Source organism: Lethenteron reissneri, chromosome 25, assembly GCF_015708825.2.
Source record: "Lethenteron reissneri isolate LAM-NWPU_2019-01 chromosome 25, ASM1570882v1, whole genome shotgun sequence".
Lineage (NCBI taxonomy): Eukaryota > Metazoa > Chordata > Hyperoartia > Petromyzontiformes > Petromyzontidae > Lethenteron > Lethenteron reissneri.
In genome coordinates, this window is record NC_083803.1 from 12785402 (window position 1) to 12807186 (window position 21785).

General features: G+C 45.2%; 1 protein-coding gene across 1 annotated transcript in view; it reads left to right on the plus strand.

Moving 5' to 3' along the window:
• Positions 1–7106: 7106 nt before the first annotated feature.
• LOC133347254 (ryanodine receptor 2-like) overlaps positions 7107–21785 on the plus strand; it is a 323764-nt gene continuing 309085 nt past the window's right edge. Inside the window, 1 exon segment of the mRNA XM_061559372.1 lies at positions 7107–7240. Within this exon segment, the coding sequence (XP_061415356.1) occupies positions 7193–7240 (48 nt within the window). The 5' untranslated portion in view covers positions 7107–7192.

Below are 21785 nucleotides of genomic sequence, written 5' to 3' on the forward strand. Positions count from 1 at the left end.
CTTGCAAGTATTTAGAACAATAAAGGATTATTAGTGTTTTACATTTAATGCCACTCTGATTGCACCGTTCCTTTGATGTTGTCATTGCTCATTTATATATTTACTAAAAAACATGTGTTGGAGCTAGCTGGGTGGGTCAGAGTATTCATCCACCACCAGAAATCATGGGTTCTAATCTGAGCAGCTCTCCTCGATTAATCTGGCTTCTTCAGTGATGGTCTCAGCGGGGTCACTAATGCCCACAAAAAAATACCATTTTTATTCAATTAGATTGTTTCACTTTGGTAAAAAATGTATACCCTTGAGAATGACTGCCATGCGACGAGCATCTCCGCAGCAGGGTGCATGCGAAAGTCCCGAGAGTAGGTATGATGTAATTTAGCTTCGACCAAATCTTCATAAATGCACCTCATCTCATCAGATCCTGCACTCTAAGAGGGGTTCAGCCTGCTTAGTGTTTGAATGCGTGACCACCAGTGCATACCTGGTGTTGGAGGCGTGCGATTCTGAGGGCCCCCCGAGGTGCCATGAGACTGCAAAACAGCAATCGGTGCAGTCCACAAAGAGGGTTTGTCCTCTGGACAATATATCTGTGCATAGCGTTGAGTAGTAAACCTTTATATCCATGAGATGTATCCGGGTACTCTGATTTCCTCGTGTAAGTCACTCATTAATGGTATGGGTCACACTTCTCATTGCAGGACCACCCTCCCCCTTGAAAAATGCTATTCACACTCAGGGTTTTCCGGATAAATGATTGAGATTATATGTTTTGTGATATCACTTTCCGCAGGTGGTTCTCTAACGCAGGGCAATATACTGATTTGCAAGAGCTCTTACGTGGTTATTCATTTAAAGGTATAACACACAAAGTACTATTGTTGTATCAATATCTCATGCGGGTGACTTACAATGCCCACGGTATAATACTAATCCAACTTAGCCATGATTGAACATCTCTCTGAAGGTGATGAACAGTAATTCATTTCTGGAAAAGTGCTTCAAATAAACGTCTACATTTGGAAATATGGGAATTACAATCACATTTTAAGATTATAAATACAAATAATACACAATACATGTAGAGTATATATAAATGTCGTTAGGGCACCACACTTTGAACCTGGCAACTTGTGTTTTATTTGGTAAAGTCACGTAGATAAAAAAATTAAATTAATAAAAGTAAAATAAAAATAAAATAAAAATCACGACGTTTCGGAGGCAACACAAGCTTCCGTCTTCAGGTGGAACCGTCTTACTTGATACAGATATCGTGCTGTGACGGTTCCACCTGAAGACGGAAGCTTGTGTTGCCTCCAAAACGTCGTGATTTTTATTTTATTTTTATTTTACGTTTATTAATTTTATTTTTTTATCTACGTGACTTTACCGCAAAAACCTAAGAATATGAATCCTTGCAGTCACAAAAGCTTCAAAAATAGAATTGTGTTTAATTCTCGGCCATGGTTAAGATCAGTGGCGAGGGATATCTAAACCGCTCGAAGCCACCCCTCAGCCTTCAACTCGCACTGACCAGTTGGGTGAAGCAAGGCCGTAATTATAATATATATCGGGGGGACACATCTTTATATCCATATTGGGGGGATACGACACATCCCCCCCAATATTCAAATATGCTGAAAATGTCCCCCCCCCAATATATTGCTATAAAAAATGATTGCTATGCTATGTAAATAAAAACAACAATTTGCTAAACCTTGGCCACAATATCTGGACTTGTATTCATATAAATCAATGCATAGATTTCTGTTTATATGATTGTGGTTATGGTTGTACTTTATTAATCCCTAATCTCTGCCATTACATACAATGAAACAAGAAATGGTAAAAAAGTTAAAACAAAGCAATGTAATACAATACACTATTAGACATTATTGTAAAAAATAAATTAAAAGTCCACCCCATGTGTTAGTGAATTTTTCAATAATTTAGGCAGGAAATGAGTTTTCAAATTTTGACATTTTTTTTCTGGGTTGGGACCCCCAGACACCCTGGAAGATTTGGTCCCCCCCAATGTTGACTCCATGGCTACGGCCTTGGGGTGAAGTATGGTCAACCAACCCCCCATGACTCACGTGGCATAGGGAAGCCTTCATCACAGCAGTGGATTGCTAAAAGTGTAAATTATGTGTTTTAATTATTTATTCTACACGTAAAAGTTCCAGCAAGTACTCTTTTTCAATTATTACAAACTGTTTGGTGGAATAGGCATGTGGAGCTAATGCATTGAGGTGACCAGGTGGCTTAGATACCAGAGCCCTGAGCCGGTATTGCTGAGATCTGCCTGTGATTAAACCAGGTTCTCAAATGTAGCGAGTTGATAGTTTCAGCTCAGTTTGAATATGATTGCACACAAAAAACAATGATTACATTGGGTTTGGAACTTAATTTGACCAAATTCCCGATTTGAGAATCAAAGTGCCCTTCTCAAATGAGAGTTCCAAATGTATTCTTTGCATTGTGCTATCATGCCATTAACTAAATTGAAAAAGATGAAAAGCAATACCGTTGAACGTTTTCTCTCGTGATTTTAATAAAGAACAATATCACGCAAGAATAACAAATACTCTATCAGCGAGTTTAGCCAGATTTATAGTGGCTGAGACAGTGTGGCTGCGGTCAGCGCAAGTGTAAGAGATCGTCAGGGAGAACAGCTGAATGAGCCCAGAGCACTCGCCTGTCTCCGTGGCCTCAACTGGCTACCCATCGCCAGCAGGGTCATATACAAGATCGCCTGCCTCTGCCACAATGCCTTCACATCTGCCTGCCCGCCGTACCTTTCTTCATTATTGACAACTCGCAGCTCAGCACACGGCAGATGCCTGCGCAGTGCGACTCACGACCTCCTCTTGATACCAAGATCCAGGATGGTCATCGTGTCTATGCGCCGCTTCTCGGTGGCAGCCCCAACAGTCTGGAACGCAATCCCTCTGCACATTCGCAGCATCACCTCAATCGCCTCCTTCAAGAGAGACTTAAAAACTCACCTCTATAACCACGCTTTTGAGCGACTCGGAGTTTGGCTCCGCGCCTCTGAGTTGCGGCCGTTAAATCCGCAAATTTGCGCGCGTTATAAATTGCATTATTATTATTATTAAGGTCAATGTTTGACCTCCACTTACCCCACATCACCTCTACAGTCCGATATTTATATGATCAGACTGTGGGAAAGAGTAAGTGGCGACAATTAAAAGATATATAGTTCATCCCTTTGAGGTGTTATTTCTACTCTTAGGTTTTTTCGGTAAAGTCACGTAGGTAAAATAATAATAATAATAAAATAATAATAAGAAATGAAAAAAATATGATTGAATGTAGTTGTTTTTCATTTATTATTATATTATTATTATTTTACCTACGTGACTTTACCGAAAAAACCTAAGAGCATGCAGCCACGAAAGCTTCAAATCTAGAAGTGTTATTTCTAGTGTATTGAAGAATTGAAGTGTTACTGCAGATGCTCATAACTTGAAGATCTAGAAAGTGATGCCATTCATGTACAACACGTTCCTTCGGAGTGGGCAGGTAGGAACTTGGTTGGACAGCGCATTCGTGCACGACAGAAAGTTCGCGGTCACGTGACGCACTTCAACCAATCCGGGAGCGTACATGTTTGGGAGGGGCTATGCACGACAGACAAATAATCCCTGGTGGGCAGTGTGCAACTGTTGTTCCTACCTGTATAATTTACCACTTTAAATGTCACGATGTAGTTATTGTCCTCGGGTTGTTTTGATTGAATTGGCTGTAGCTGTGAATGGCTGAAAGAGGTCGACAATTGGACTTTTACCAAAAATAAAGATGTATTACTGTTATTGGAAGCGAGGCAATCACAATTGTTTAATTTCAGTATTTAGGGGTAAATATTCAAAGAGCTCCATGTTGTTCAATAATAATGTTCTTTTTATTGCCAATGGATCAGTTCACAAGCAATAATCAGTTGAATTCGCTCAAAAAGTGCGCGGTAATTTCATGGGAACTACCGAAAGTATGCCAAGGTCAAGAGGTCATTGTGGCGTGGTCAATGATGGCATCAACGTTAATGGTATGTCATGCGCTTGTTTTAATATTTGATGACACTTATGATTGTTGTATTAATGTTGATAATGTTGATCTAGGGATGTTCCTGAGATTTTAGGATCATTCCGATTTTTTGAATAAAAAGTCGAAAATCAAGACTTACATTTAGAACACTCCGAAAATATGAAATGTATTCATAATGTATCCCCGTTGCTTTAGTAGAATGTTGTTGATCATCCATTGCTTCCCACTTTTGACTCTGCACGGCTATTACCTCCTCTAGGTGGCGCAATATCATTTGCTTAGACTCATTTATTGTGCCCGAGCGAGTTGAAGTCTTGTCAATTCTGATTAAATCCAATTAAGCCAATTAAGTCACTGTGAGTTCACTGAGCAGGCAGACTTGAATTTTAAAATGAACGATCACCGTGTCGTGAAAACAGCATTTAAAAGGTTTTAGTGGTCGGGTGAAAAAACAACTCCGAAATGCCACGAATTAGATTTACAATCATTACCCAGGAAAGCACGCCTTACTGAGCCTCAAGAGTCTCATTCAGGAGGTTCCTGCGTTGGGGATGATTGGCCGGTTTCTTATTTAATACATTTCAGCGGGAAGTGGACATTGCCTAAACGGCTGTAGCTTATTTAAGCCCTCATAGGCCACTAGTTACTGCTGTAAGTCAGTTTTTTTATATATAGTAGTCATTTGTGTTACTACCCATGTTGCATTTCTGACGTATTCGTCATGGGCAGCCCGACATTTTCCTCCAGCGTATTCTTAGGTTTTTTTTTCGGTAAAGTCACGTAGGTAAAACATCAAAGTTAATGAAAATAAAATAAAAATCACGACGTTTCGAAGGCAACACAAGTCTCCGTCATCAGGTGGGACCGTCACAGCCGGATTAGCTGCATCAAGTGAGGCAATGATCCAAGATGTAATCCCTTAACAAGCAAGTTGAGGGGGGAGGAGAGGGGGGGGGGCTCAAAGACGGCACGGAGTGCCACGTACAACGCATCGGGAGGGGGAGGGGGGCGGGGCCAAAAGGATGGACGACGGCTTGGACGCGGTTGCTGCTGCACACGCCAACGCATTGGACAGAGAGGGGGAGGGGGGGCCTGATACACATGATAGAAAAATAACGCAAATGCCCATGTTTATACCAATGCTGGCTGAACAATGAAGAGAGTACTGTTAAACACTGGGGATGTTAACACTCGGTAAAGTGAAGTAAAATAGTGCCTGTCAGATAAGTGTGGGGCCGTCCATAAATGACGTCACGCGATTTTGGACGATTTTTGACTCCCCCCTCCTCTCGTCACGCGGCGTCACAAAAAGTCAGACCCCCCCCTCAAATATGACGTCACAAAGCTCTGCCCCCCCCCTCAAAAAAAATGCTTCAAATCGCTTTAAACTATTGCTATTGTCATCGTAGTGCATATTTAATGTGGCGCTGCACTCTGATGTTGTAGGAGAAAACATTTATAAAAAGTCTATTTTATTAAGTAGAAAGTGTTGTCCATTTATTAAAAGTTGCGCATTTTGATGTGACGTCACATTTCCCAACCCCCCCCCCCCCCTCGTTACAGATCGTCACAAATATCTGACCCCCCCCCCCACCCAGGTGAGTGATGTCATTTATGGACTGCGCTAAGAACCCGACGGACCCGAGTTAAGATTCCTGCTCACGGCCAACGCACGTGACCGGTATCTGGGCCTCCCTAGGTCGACTCGGCCTCAAATGAGCACCTGGTGCGGTGTGTAAACATCGCCACTGGGGGGGGGGGACAAAGGCGGCCGGGCGTGGGTGCTGGCCACCCCACACCCTCGAGTGCCGTTGCCGGCCTTCGTAGGCGCTCCTCGCTGACAGCAACTAGCCCCGAAAGTCTGTAGAGGCGACACAGGCGTCGGTGGGGGTGGGGGGGAAGTTGTCTTTGGTTCGAAGCTTCGCATCGGCGAGGTTCGCGTTGCAGTCGGAGCGGGACTCGCTTCGTTGTGGGCGTGGCCTGCGGACCAGGGAGGGCACAATGGGCGAGGCTTCGTTATTAGTGGGTGGGGCTTGAGGCACTGTAGGCGGGGCTTATTGGACAGTGGGCGGGTCTTGATGCACAATGGGCGGGGCTTGGTTATTAGTGGGCGGGGCTTATTGTACAGTGGGCGGGGCTTGATGCACAATGGGCAGGGCTTGAGGCACTGTAGGCGGGGCTTATTTGTGCAGTGGGCGGGTCTTGATGCACAATGGGCGGGGCTTGGTTATTAGTGGGCGGGGCTTGTTGTACAGTGGGCGGGGCTTGATGCACAATGGGCAGGGCTTGAGGCACTGTAGGCGGGGCTGGGGCTTGATGCACAATGGGCAGGGCTTGAGGCACTGTAGGCGGGGCTTATTGTGCAGTGGGCGGGGCTTGATGCACAATGGGCGGCGCTTGCTTTTTTTCAGTGGGCGGGGGGGTACTCGTGTTGTGGTGGGCGGTGCTTGTTTCGTAGTGGGCGGGGCTTGTTTCGTAGTGGGCGGTGCTTGTTTTGTAGTGGGCGGGGCTTGTTTCGTAGTGGGCGGGGCTTGATGCAGTGGGAGAAGCTTGTCTTTTCGTGAGCGGGGCTTGATTTATTTCAGTAGGCGTGGCTCGAAGCACGGCTTGTTTTTACAGTGACCGGGGCTTGAGTGTTCTAGATTTGAAGCTTTCGTGACTGCAAGGATTCATACTCTTAGTTCTTTCGGTAAAATCACGTAGGTAAAAAAAATGAAATTAAAATTAATAAAAATAAAATAATAAATAAAATCACGACGTTTCTCCGTCATCAGGTGGGACCGTCACAGCCAGATTTGCTGCCTCGTGATTTTATTTTTTATTTTATTTTTATTAATTTCATTTTTTTACCTACGTGACTTCACCGAAAGAACGTGAGTGTGTTTCAGTGGGCGGGGCATTGAAGCACAAGTGGGCGGGGCAAGGAGGGGGGAGGGTTCGTCTGAGAGTGGGCGTGTCGCCGGTGCCGCGCGCGCGCGCGAGCGAGATGCAGGCGCGCGCGCGCACGTGCCCCGAGTCTCAGTGCTCGGATTAAGCGGAGCGGCGTGCGGCGGTCTCCACACTCAGCGACCCCCCCCCGCCACCACCACCACCACACAAACACCGCAGGGCTTGACAAGTCACGACCATGGGCGCGGAGGGCGACGGCGAGGATGAGATTCAGTTTCTGCGGACGGTGAGGCGACGTCTGTCTGTCTGCGTGTGTGTGTGTCTGCGTAAGGGTGAGCTGCGTACGATTTGCGCACTGCGAACTAGGTGAGCCGAGTTCGATTACCGGCCACGGCTAAACATCGAGCTCGTCACAAACCCGCATTGACCAGCATGGTGAAGTATAGTCAAACAATCTCCACGATCGAAACGGAAACCTTCATCCAGCAGTTGATTGACAGGACTGTAAATTATTGTATTATACCATCAAAGAGTGCGCTAATCTCCCTATGCACACGTGCACGCGTGTCAATACGTGTGTTCATAGATATGGATGTCCATTGATTGACCCTATACATTGTCCCGTGCATGTCCGTGTGTGCGTGCGCGTTGGTCATGTGTCCGTAGCCATGGATCGTTATATATTCTAGTTAAGTGTACCGCTGCATGTGTGTGTACCCATACATGTGTTGGTCTATGCACTGCGCGGATCCTTCTATTGTACGTGTCCATTCATACCCGTCTCTGTGTGCTTAATTTATTTAATACGTGTGATAATACATGTGCGATAATACATGCATGCACGGACATATCTAATGTACTCATGTGTGTAGCCATACGTGCATGTACGTCTGTGTCCATACCTCCAGTGTAATATAATTTTTAACGATTTTTTTGCGCATATGTGCGTGTGTTCATGCCTAATAGATTGTTGTGACATGCTGTTAACGAGCACCTATGAAGACCGGCAGTCCACGAATATAAGGGGGTCTTTGTCCAACCTAATATAATTGCCGTCCATACGTTGTGCGCCTACGCGCATTTGTGTGCGCATCAATACATGTGAGCTCGCATCCGTTCCGTGCCACGTGTGTTCACGCATTTGTGTTTTAACTCACCGTGCGCGTACATACACACACGCAGCTCACGTGTCACGAACGATACAGCATCGAAGTTGTGCGTGACATACCAAATGCACTCGTGTGCGCATGTGTGTAAGCCAGTTTTGTGTGTGTACAGGCACACGCGTGTTTACACAGTAAGATGACAATGTGCCCGCATTCCAATGACATTACATGCATTGTTGGTACCCAAATGTGTGTGCTGAGTGGCAACAGCTGGTGATGAGGACTCGTGCCTGGGGCTTAAGTCCAGACAAGGCAGGCAGGCGGGAAGAATAGGCTCTCCTAAAATCAATCAAACCTAACTCTAAACGAGATTGATCAACAATAACTGTCAGAAGTAACATTCGTAGCTGGTGTTGTGGTGGTGGGGCATTTGCAGATTTAACAAAATGCTTCGAAATTGACTGATAAGTCGAGCCCCAGGTTCATGGGGAGCGGGATGCTCCGTTTCCCTATTTGAATCAATGACATTATTCTGAGTTTAACCTTTTCACCAAGTCCGGCCAATTGACGTTCCATGTTCCCAATTGACGTTATATGGCACATGCATATTATTGGGAGAAGGGAAAAGTTTCTTCTGGAATATACCTTGTTGTACTCTTGTGTTGACATGCGTTTAGTTTACGATTAAAAAAACACTTTCTTGCAAATGAGAGGCTGGCTCCTGCCAAAGTAATGTGGAATTTATATAACTGGCTTCATCACGGATGCATTCTAATTACTGTATTTGAATATGTTCTAGGGCCAGATTTCACTAACGCGTTCGGACTAAACTGCCACCAGACAATTTGGCAATTTTTTCCCTTAAATATACTGTATATACACTGTACTCACGTGGGCATGCGTGTGTGTGTGTGCTTGTTTACTTGTGTGCATGTGTCACATTGTGACTCGGGCTGCCTGGAAATTGTGAATGTGCCACCTATAAATACATCACACAGATATGAATGCAACACACAACAGCAGCGGAGTGACAATTTACGTGTGAGTGTTTCCCGATTGAGTAGCTGCAATTCTCGGGGGTTATAAGGACGGCCTGGCTGTCGCGAAATGCCCCAGTGAACTCCGTGCCTTAAAACCCTGTTGCAGGTGCTTCATATTTCACCGAAATATCTTCCGGATCGCTGTTACAATTGGAGTTGGCATGGGGCTAGTAGGCACAGCCATATCGAAAGTATACTGGATGCGGTGTGCCACGTTTGGAAATATTTTCCGAGTTGCCGGCCTGGACAGACCTTGCTGAAATTCAGCCCCGCCTGTTACCGTGCACGGAGTACTTGGCTGAATGCGCAATGAACGCACTGCGAAGCAGGCCAAGTGTTCTTCGAATTTAGTTTCTAAAAAAATGTGCTTCTTCCCCACCTTTTATGGATGGCAGCATTGGTTTAACGCAAGTGTTCAGAGTTTTTAGAAAGGATTGTTTTTTTTTATTTGTGTTGACCGTTTCAGAATAAATGTCTGCCCAGATGGGCACTGTGGTTAGAGCGCACGCATCACCACCGGATAGTTGTGACCAAAAAAGTCCGATCTGCGGGTTCAACTCCATCGACATCGAATGAAATGACTATTGTTTGTGGGAAGTCAGCAGTGGTTTTTCTGAAAATTTGTCCCTGCCATAGGAATAAAATTTTTACTATTGACTCCAACAGAAGTGAGCATTTCCCAATTCACATTTGAGAAATAAAACATTTGGACTTTAATGTGATCATTCAAATGAAAAGCCTCTGAGATATTTTCAGAAATGGTACAGCTTGGACTATTTGGTCAATTTTCTTTTGAGCTTTAAAAACATATATAAACCTGTGGCAACATATATTTACATGTTTTTTTTAAAGGTCAAATGAATCTAGGCAGAAGTTGATATTTAGCATATTGATAAATTGACTCTTGTTTGTAATTGTGAAGGAGGATGCTCTTGTTCTGGAGGTGGGTTTTGTTTCACATGGCGACAACGCGCCTTTGCAGCCCACGGCTATCATTGGGCTAACGACGGTGTTAAGTGGACACGTGCTGGGACAATGCGAGAGCGTTGAACGTTGGAAATGGCCAAGAGGTTAAAAGAGCAGCAACGTCCTGGTGCTTTTCTCCTGTGGGGATGCGGGGCTTGACAGAGGTGGCCGATACGCGAGTTAGGTGATTCACGTTTATTTGTGGATCCAGCCTTGCCCGGATCTGGCTTGTGTTTGGAACAGCTGCTCGCCTCCTGGCATGTGTGCGCGGTAAGTAATATTTGGCAGGGTGTGGCACGGCCCGGGGTGTAAGGAAGGGCCCCCCCTACACATTTGGCTTTTGGTGGCCGATCGCGGCACTCGGCTCGGATAGGGAGCACGGAATGCGCGGCATCAGCAGCCGAGGTGTCGGGCAGCTCGAGGGAGCTGAGTGTTGGGAAAGATGAGCGCGATAAGAGGCGCGCGCGCGCCATCACTCTCGATGCCACCGTTGACGCCCGGCGAGCTGGAGGTGCAGATGTTTCAGAGGCAGCTGTTTGCGCAGTTGTCCGCACGCAGCAGAAGAGCGACGTCGACATTGTGATGGATCGGCAACATTAAATATTACGCTGCTGTGGATGTTTAGGCCACAGGGTGCTTGTTTAAAGAACCCGGCTTACAATTAGAAAGATCGTGGGTTCGAAACCTGGTCATGGCTTCATTAATTAATGGCCCAATATCCCCCTAGGGTCAATAAAATCAGTCTTGCTTTCTGGGAAATAAATGGTCGTTGTGCGGAGAGGAATGTGAAATTATCTCCACTGGCTCAGCCACCGATGGAGATGAGCACCGATCAATGCTTGTTTTGGTTTGAGGATAAGCTGACTTTTTGATATTGCTCAAAACTGATGTTAAAGTTTCTAATTACATTTATTTCATCATGTTTCATGAAATCTTTGAAAAAAGTGACTCGTTTCAGCTCCTTTGAATATCAATCAATTGGCAGACACGAGAAAAAATAACTGCACCCCTTCTTTGGCGATGAGAATGCGATGACTGCCTGTCTGGTTTATTGATTTTCCCGATTCCCGCCACACCACCTCCAGTAGGGCGTTTGCATTACAGCGCATTTAAACGTGTAAGCACAGTGCAGCAGGAAGGTAATATTTTACGTCACAATTTTGATTTATGCAGCATCTAAATGCTGCTGCGTCTCAAGAAGCCGTGATGCGTAGCACGGGATCCACCCGAATGGGAATGTATACCCATATTAGTACACTGAACCCACTCTTGTGAGCAGATTAACAGAAGCATATGCTGGGCGATCCTAAATTCTTGCCCTCTATCAAGTGCGTTGTCAACTTTTTGTTGCTTAGAAATTGTGTTTTGACTACATTTTATGGTTACGTTCGTTTTTTTGACAATCTGACAAACAAGTCCCCAAAAACTATTTCAGGGAGTGGTGAATGACAGTGTCGGCCTCTTGGGATTGCACAAATCCAGCAGGAGCCACTGTGTACAACTTTCTACAGTCAACAAATCATATAATCAACATAAATGTATCATAGCTTGAATAAAGCAAACGTACAATAATTAAACAAGTTGCCGCTTTGAAAATACAAAACACAGGATTGTATTATTGTATGATACTTACAAAAAACCTCAATCAATAATCAATTAATCAACCAGTGAAAACAGGTAAAGGAGCAGCCCTGCAATTTCTTTCTAATCGCCATTACTGGCAGAAGTGTGTCCACTAGACGGAGCTCTAGGTGACACACATTACACCACCAAACGGGACCTACCGATCGACCGACTTGTGTCGTAACCATTTATGCTGCAAATTGGACAGGAGAGGGGACATTGAAGAAACGTGCACCGTTGTTTCATCTGCCGCACTGGGAAATCGAATTGGCGACTTCTAGATTGTAAGTCGAGTATGACGATAACCATTAAACCAGAGCAGCGTCGAGAGAGAACGGTTAATTATGACCAAAATTAACGCACCCACCAATGGAAACGGACTTGAACCACGGTGCGAGAGGTCATCAGCATGGACACAGAGGGGAGAGGAGGGGGACAAGGCGGGGTCGAGAGAGAGAGGTAGCGATGAAGTATGAAGGTGGTTGGTAGGGGATTGGCTTGGCAGGTGCCAGTGAATCAGCGCGTGCTGTTGCAGTGACACGCTGCGTTCGTCTGAAGTTCACAAGCACTCTTTAATCTGCAGGAATTTCACGAGGTGGCGGGTGGTAGCGGCGGGAGGCGTTGAGGAGGGGGGTGGGAGACTCCATGCCAAGAGTGTACCCCGGGTGTCGTTGCCATTTTTAAAATCTTGGGGGACTGATCACAGCGGCCAAAATAGGCTTTAAGGGCTGTGACCCCAGAGAGAGCGTTTGGGTGCTGCGGTCAGCAGGGGGATGAGGGGGGGTGGCGGAGGGTCGAAAAAGGCACGGATTGTTGACGCGGTTAGCACTTTCAGCTCATGCGGGCCAATTTATCCTTGTCGGGATTATAACCGAGGCTGGTGAGATCCGGACGCTCACTTTGGAAGAGTATTCCTTCAACTTGTAATCTGCCGCTTTTCAACCAACAGAGATAAATGTCTCCTGCTATGCAAGGGGTATCTGCCGTCATTGAGTTGATCGCCTCCGCCAAATGAGACCCAAATGTATTTTTGTTTGTTAAATAATGGTTCCCAGGAAAGTAGGCCGATATATCCATTTACTGCTCTGCTAGCGACTTGAGGAATTGTCACGATTTACAGTTGCAATTGGATTATATAATTTGTTCCTTTTTGTTTTTTTATCGTCTCGTTTATATTGTTTTAATTTTTTTCAGTCTCGTTTGTGTTCTCTGTTCCATTGGTCTCAACATAAGTCACGAAAGCTTCAAATCAAGATTAATTATTGCATGCCTAATTACTCAATTTGGACTATACATGGCACTCACCGCCCCCTACTGGCAGACTAATACCCCAGGTTTCTCTTGCAAATGAGACTAGACTGGTCTCTTGAGTAAAACATGTATACATTTAAGGATACATTTTAAGGTCTGTATTGTAAAATGTGCAGTTGCAAAGCAAGCTAAATCAGAATCGTTGGTGAGCGTTGACAAGAGATGGGGCAGGTTTTACGAGGTTTGGAAAAACAGAAGGGAGTTTCAAAGGCTGAGATGTCTTAAAGAATGAAGAGACATCTTCCTTTGTGTAGTGGGGCAGCTGTAAACCATGATCGTAGTAGTCGTAGAAGAGAGACGAGGAGGCAACAGATGGTGATAATTCCTGTTGATTACCTGTGTCGCGTCGGGAGACCGAATCGGTGATCTCCCGCTTACAAATGCAGTGGGCTCACCATAACACCAAGGCAGCATCCCTCACGAAATGTAGTCTAATAACACTAATTCTTGCAATGTTAACATCATAATTGCATGGAGTGTAATTAAGAAACATGTGGGGAGGTTTCATGTTCTTGTGATTTAGGAAATCGTAGATTCTAACACCGTATCTGTTAGCCACTCTTATTGCTGATGAGCCAAGAATATTTTTCTCCTCTGGCAACAAGCATAGCAAGGCTGGAAAAACCACGTGGGCAGTGGTAATGTGATGCATCCCTAAAATGGGTCTATCTACGACTAACATTAAAAATGCAAACCTGAGTGGTAGTGAAGTGAAAAACAATTGGAAAGATTGTTTAATGGCATCATACCACCTACAGTATTTAAGGCCCAAGACAAGATTGGGGGAGATTTTGACAATCTTGGTAACTCTGTGATGATGCTGATTGCAACTACTTTACCAGCGGCACTATTTGTACCAAATTGCTTACTGTTGTGCCGAAGCAATACTACATATTGGCCCCTGTTTTTTTCACTTGACAATTCTATTTATTTGTATGTATGTGTCAGGTAGAGGTGGATGTACAACCAAAATTAAAATTTTACTCAACACGATCTGACCCAAAATCAATTATGAAACGGAAAAGGTCATGAATGAACATTCCATGTCATTGTCTTCCATGCTACTTTAAACGTATGTATTTGTTGATGGGATTAATTGAATTCTATGCAAAATAATGTTTGTGAAGGAAAAAAATATGATGCATGCTCTGTTTGCTCGCGTTAATGCCATTCCCCTTAATCCCATAATCCTACCGATTATAAAACGACACAAATGTAACAATTATGTTAATCCAGCAATTACATAGATTGATCTTATATGTAGAAATTGGTGTGACTGCTAAAGGAGCTTTGAATGGGATCCACCTTTGCATTGTATACGGTCACAAAGGGATTTTATAAATTCTAGGAAATGACGCAACATTGGTGGTGGCTGTTTCAATGCACAATTTACATGTTTAATTCAATACCCTTAATTTAACCAGCAAACATCACATTGCCTTGTATTATTATTCTTTACAGGGTTTGAGGCTGACCCTTTAGACTTGGTGTTTGTTTTATGTGGAGGTAATGGCCAGGTCAATTTCTGAAACCAGTTGCGATTTTAACTTTGGAGCTTTCGTGACTGCAGGAATTATTCTTTGGTTCTTTCGGTAAAGTCACGTATAAAGACAAATAATAAATTACATTAAATAATAGCATACGACGTTTCGATTGCAACACAAGCAATCATCATCAGGTATAATGAAATAGCGACATAAAATCTAACCAGAAAAAATTATAGACAGACATATAAGCAGACAGATATCACCAAGATACACACAGCGGGCAACACAGGTACAGAGAGGGGTGATCGTCTCTGTGGGGTGGCCTTAAATAGACAGAGGGGGGCGGAGGCAGCGAGAGGGAGGGGTTAGAGACAACATTTACATGTCAATGAGTACAACAAAAAGGAGTGAGCAGGCTTAGGGGGAGAAAGAAACACACTAAAATTAAATAACCTAGCAAAGTATCGAAATGTTATGTAAAACGACACAGAGAGTCGGTCAACACACAATTAACGCATAGCCTGGTCGATTACGTATTTCAAAGATTGCTAAGTTAGAATTTACGTGTGAAAATTTCAAAGAAAGACAAAAAACAAGAGGATTGTTGTGAGATGCGTAATTTTCAGTGGGTCTGCGCCCTCTAATCGGCACTATGGACTATATAATTCCGGAATGTGGCTACGTGTCTCTGTGGTTAGATAGCTGCAGTCAAAAACGCACAAGTACTTGGAAGGCAACTCATACAGTTATCCCTCCAGGGTAGATACATTGAGTTCCATTTTAGGATCACATAATTAACAGTTGAACAATTCCGGCCATAAGTATGGGGAATTTCCACCCCAGGTTCAAGACTTCAAGTGGAGATATTCACTGCCACCACTTGTTTCAGCACGGGGACCCAATTCGACTATTATGGAATACAGCGGTGGTGCCGTTATATCCGCACAGTGCTACGAACCCGGTGACCCGAGTCCAATTCCCGACCACAGCTAACATCAGTGGTGTGTGATATTGTGCTTCTCAAACCCATGCTGACCAGTGTGTGCTACAACCCTCCTCCCCCCGACATGACTGACACGTCTTGCAGAGGCATTCAACCAGCAGTGGATCGACCAGGGCTCTGCACTATTATTTTTATCCTTATATTTGAGCGTACTCTTTGGTTCTTTCGGTAAAGTCACGTAGGTAGAAATAAAATAAATCACGTTTCGAACGCAACACAAGCAGACTTTGTGCTGCTCGCAGCAGACATCGCAGCTGTCGTGATTTTCACCTGAAAACGGGTGCTTGTGTTGCATTAGAAACGTCGCGATATATTTTATTTCTACCTACGTGACTTTACCGAAAGAACCAAAGAGTATGGATTCCTGCAGTCACGAAAGCTTCAAATTAAGATTATATTTGAGCGTTACATTAGTCAGTTATTTGAGCAAAAAAGTGAGCAAGCCTGGATGTTTCTGATATTAATGCGCTTGTCATGTATGGCCAGCCCCAGATTCTTAATGAGTGCAGTGTGGGAAACTAGCCATCCATCACTCAATTATCCATATTGATTGCACCTGACATGAGACATCAAGTAAATATGGACAAGTTAATTCCTCCAGCAAATGTGGGCGACAAATTAGGCCTTGGCTAAAACACCAGGGTTATTGGCCTTAATTATGCATTATTGCTGCTCGTCATTCATATTAGAATTAACTGCACATCCAGAGGTTGTTCTAGGCAACATCCCAAGAGTTATTCTAATGTTATGCACGGGCGTGTGTGTGTGTGACATGTACATATAAATAATAAAAGCCATTAGCTGAGAATTTAACTCTGATCGTTGAGTTGATGTGCATTGTGCTATCCATTGAGCCACCCCTCCACTGTGACCCAAGTGATTCCTGGTCAAATTTAAAGCCATTGGCGGTTTGTATCCGAACCTGAAACAGAGCTCCCCATAGGTCGATTCAGCCTGAAATGAGCACCTCGTACAGTGCATGAACACAAGGGAGATAAAAGTGGCTGGTCATCATGCCGACCGAACTACCACCTGAAGTGCTCCTTCTCTTGTGTACAGAGGACACGTACAACGGTGTAAATTACACATTTAGTAATGCATATATTACCATTAACTACCCGTGTTTATAGGCAACGTATACAATACAATGTATATAAAATGTAGCTTTGTCTATGATGTGACTACGACATCGTAGAAACTGGCTCGGAGCCTTGGGATGAATCTTGAAAAGTTGCCTTCATCTGCATCTATGAACAATGAACCCCAACAATTGTTTAAGATATCTTCGTGGCTGTGATTCCTGGGCATTAACCCTGAACTGTAGTACATATATAGGTGTCTAGTGCTCTTCTTACCCATTAGTGATCGTACGTGTCATAGTAGAGGAGGCTCATTCTCCAAACAGGCTCAAAGCTCGCTCTTCAAGGCCACGTCGCTAAGCAACGGAATGCGACTGCGATTACCATTTTAATTGTACATGGCCGCATGCTACGTTATGTATTGGACTCCTGTATGCTTGCTGATACAACACGTGGCTTTGTTGAAAAAGGATAATTCCCCCTTTAGTCAGTAGCTTCATCACCGACAGGTTCAGGTAGTGGATGGAGGTGGGAAATGCAAAGATGTACTCCTGCATATACTTGCAAGTACCTCCAATAGAGGGAGCGCTCGAGAACCTCGCTCGAGGGTTGGAGGCAGAGGTCGCAAACGGGTTTTGATTCCTTACCCGTACCTGGCCGCACCAGGGTCGCAAACAGGTACCCGTACCCGGCCGGGTACGGGTAGCCGGGTATCGGGTAGGGTACGGGTATCGGGTACCCGATTGCAACCTCTGGGATGAAGCCATGTTGCAGGTGCGGGTGGGTTGATTCTAGGAACTTGAATTGTGAGAAGAGACAAGACGTTGGGAAATGAGTGACAAACGGTTACTCACCAGTGACTCACGGCCTACCCGTACCCGGCCGGGTACAGGTAGCCGGGTATCGGGTAGGGTACGGGTATCGGGTACCCGATTGCGACCTCTGGTTGGAGGGCCTCCACTAGAGGGAGGTCAAGGGAGCTTTTCTGGAGAATATTTGGCCTACTCTTCCACACTTACCACACGTTTTGGAAGAGGTGAGAGGATCCACACTCTAACCAACCACTCAAACTACCAATCGATTAACTGCAGTGAACCTGTTTATACTGCGGGTGAACAGAGGAGGGTGAAGGGGTCATTGAAGTAACCTTGTCCCATTCTTTCATCTGCCTCACCGGGAGGTCAAACCAAACCTGGCGACCTCTGGATCGCAAGTCAAGTGTGCTAACTCGTTACACCACGGCAGCATGCCCCCCAATTGGATACCGTTGGCATGTTTATTTTTATTCGTCACAATGGAGCACAGCGAAGGATGTTGGGGGCGACCGAGTGGATGTGCACACCGGTGTCGCACGCTCGCCGCTCTGCGCGCGTTCCCCGGCTCCTCCGCCGTGCGAGCATGGAGCGTGCGAGCCACGGGCTGGCGGCGCGATGGCAGAGGCTGGGCTCCCGCGCGATCCGCGGTGGTCACCCTCCCGCGCCCCGTGGCTGATTTACGATGGCCACGTATATCTCGCCGCAATAAACGGAGCTGGGATTATAACTTCTCGCTTGTGGTTATTTACAGAAAGGGTAGATTTAAGCGCGGCTTAATCACGCCCAACACCTCGAGAATACGAAGCCGTAAATTGAATGCCGCAAAATGTATCGACGCAACAAAAAGGTATGAGTTATTCCTGCTGCGTTTACAGCTGCTTGACCATCCAGCATTTGGCACCCACTTTTTGCGGTTGATATTATACTGGGCGTTATATTTGCTCGCGTCTTACAGCGGTCTCGCAGGAATTTGGCACTATGTTGAAAAAAAAGTAGTGAAAGACGTAGGTACGCACGTCATGGCCACGGTAATGACGCTCTGCCGCGCAGAGCAATTAGCTAAAGAGCTGCTGGTGCTGCTAGCGGGCAGTCAAGTGTGCCGCTGTATTGTAAGAACGCATTGTTGCTCTGGTCGGGTTTTAGCTTGGCCTTCAAGCCAGAAGAAATTAACAATTCCTTTTACTACGGTGCACACGTGTGTACGCGAGTGTGTGCTTTTCTGTGATAGTCGACAATGAAAACGGTACGGTACTATATATTCATTAAGTGGATGAGAAGCCACCGAGACCATGACCCCTTTTGCAACAATGAATTGGTTCCAAAGCAAAAGTCAACACAGCATTGAATGTTGTCGTCATTGTTGCAAGTCAATGACTGGCGTTGCCGTCGTCATCAACAGCCATGCATTCACTTCTCAACCAAAGCTTTCTTAATATTGTTGCCTTTCACGCAACCCATCTCGCTCTTGCACGCGGGCTGATCTCCATTGCTCCATCTCTGTGTTGGTAATTTTTTCGCAAGGGTGGCACAGTCGGGTTTTTTACAATCGGGTTTAATTGTCTTTTTATATTAAACCCGATCATCTGAGATTGGGATAAATCCGGTTTAATTGGTTCTAATTGCAGAACCGCACTTCGCCAAATTCTCAACGATGGGCTTCATCCATTCCAAGCTAAGGAACTCACTGGCGCCCACGATTGTGGAGAAGCTCGTGTTCATCAAGACCAACCTGCCCGCCGCATTCTACGACTACCCCGTGCCCGATGGCCCCGAGTACGATAGCAGCACCGACGAGGAAGCAGCCTAAGCCTATCAGAGTTTCGTATTCATTAAACCAGGTTTTAATTCCCCGAAATCGGGTTTAATTGTATTAAAGAAAAAACCCGATGCCTGCCGCTGGAAAAAACGGGTTTTTTCCACCCATGTTCTCTCGGACACGCTCTCTCCTTTGGCTGCCATTCCGTATACATCGAATGCCATTACGAAGAGCGAGATCTCAGAGGGCACGTGAGACACGGTGGCGCTGTGTTCCTACTTTGCTGCAGCTGCTGGACTTGCTTTTGGTTACCGGCGTGCGGAGCCACTCAGGAAATTCGGCGTTTAACATTCATGCGAGCCTTCTGGTGGACGCCCAGTGCCCACGGCGGGAATGATGCTGGCACCGCATCGCTGCCGTGAATTAAGGGTGTCGGGAGCGTTAAGTCATCGCCTTTGATCCTATTGCCCGTGCATTTTCCTGATATTGTCAGAACTCATAGGCTAAGCAGGACTGTAGCCGAGCAGCACTTAAATGGGTGAGTGGCATACTTTAAACAGTTGTTATCGGCTAATGCGAGGCTATGTTGTCAGCAGTGGGCAGTGCAGAAATATCAATTGTTGTACTGTGCTATGCTCCGATGCCCCATGCTCCCTATTGTCACCAACCTGCACTGCCCAGTGAAACATGAAATGGTTAAACAACCCCCATGCCCTTCACGGAGTGAGGAGGCTCTCATTCAGCAGTGGATTGACAAATAGGGCTGCACATGTACATACTTGTGCCATTATTCATGTAACTATGTAGTGCCACTTTAACATTGGACAACAGAATGTCATACACTCATTTCTTAGCCAGTGGCTGAATTTCTGCAGTACTATGGCAGGGGCCAGTCTGTCTATACGACAACCAATGTTGACTTGAGAAAGATGGGCTGAGTCGACCCATAATTAAGAATTTCACTCGTGACCTTCCAATTTAAAGCATTCATCGCTAGCTGGCCCAACATACATATACTAACTAGCCTTTTGCCCGTCCAAGGACGGGTGTATTTCAGTAAATCTGAAACTTGCAAGCGAAAAGCAGACCGTGACGTGATATTCATTGCATCCATTCGTGTACATTTTGTAAGGGCACGGTAACAGACCTATTTCATTTTAAGGTTGTAATCCCTTGTTCATAATGACGTCCTTTTTACTTTGATGTCTCAATAGCGTTATGGAGATCGCATGACGTGAGGGTTCTGCCTTTGTAGTGAGGGTTGTAAGTTGACGCTGAGGAGGGGGGAGGAGGCGCCTCGCCCCTCCATGTGGAGTGATGTCACCGCTAATTATTATTAATGGAGGGGGGGTGTCCATTTGGAAGACGTCACCCCCTCGATAATTATTACAGAGGGGGGCTGTTCGATGTGGAGTGACGTCACCTGTTCATGATTATCAATGAGGGGGGCTGGCCGACGTGTAGTGACGTCACACGCGGGACACACAGACATTCTTGGTTCATTATAGTAGTAAATAAATACCTACAATATGCTGCGTGTTTGTGTGCATGCTCTATTTGGTGGCCATTGGTGAAAGTTGACAGTTGCCAGTGGTGCTTGGAGGCAATGAGGTTGTGAACTTGTGCGAGCCAGCCTGGGAATTTAGTTCTCTTAGAATGTTGTCCGAGGGAGCAGCGTTTCATTGGATTATTGTTGGCCTGGTTGCTAGTCTTGTACAGCCACAGCAGTGTGTTTTGGTTTTTAAGTGAATAGGCACGATCGCCCAAAGTGCCCCCGACTGCAGATATAACCCAACCATAAATGTTGCTCTTTGATTTTGCACTTAAATGGTCAAGGTTTACATGAATAATTAGACTGATTAGAATTGTATCAGTCTTAGGCCCTCGAGGACGTTAACCTGCTTTTTCACAGGAAATTGAGCATTAATGACAAAATCATATTTGTACTCGCTTTCTGTCAATCCACCACTGGACGTAGGCCTTATAGGGATTGTTTGACCATATTTCAACACGATAGTCGGTGCAAGTTGGTGAAGCTCAGGACTGCTTCAGATATTACTCACCACTGATGTTAGCCAAGATTGCTCAACCAGAGCCTCCTCACATTGTCGCCATTCCCACAGTCAATCTCTCGCGCCTGCAACACAAGCTGATCTCATCGCTCCATCTCTGCGGAGGTCGTCCTGCTCTGTCCATAGTACAGAACAACATGAGGCCTGGAACAAAACTGCGGCCGCTGGATTCAGTGCAATGCACTCACCACTGTTCCCACCCCCTGTAAAGCAATGGAAAATTTTTGTTTGTTTATATGGTTTAATTAACGGGAAGAGCTAAATAGTTTCTACATATCATAGGGTTTATATATGCATTAAGGTCAGAGGGTCCCCCGTATAGCCTTATCAGACTGTTGTAGCAAGCCTTGTTCGCGAGTACCTTTCAGTTTCATTTATTCGGTATAGCCCTGTAAGCCATGCGGCTCTTGACTGGGTGCAACCGCAACAAACAAAACATGCACAAAGAACATCTTAAAGTGACTACGTGCAACAGAAAAAAAACACGCTGTGTGCAAAAATCCCAGTGGGATGCAAGTCAATCAATAACCATAAGACAATTTTGATTAAAGTTATCACAGGCTAACTCTGTAC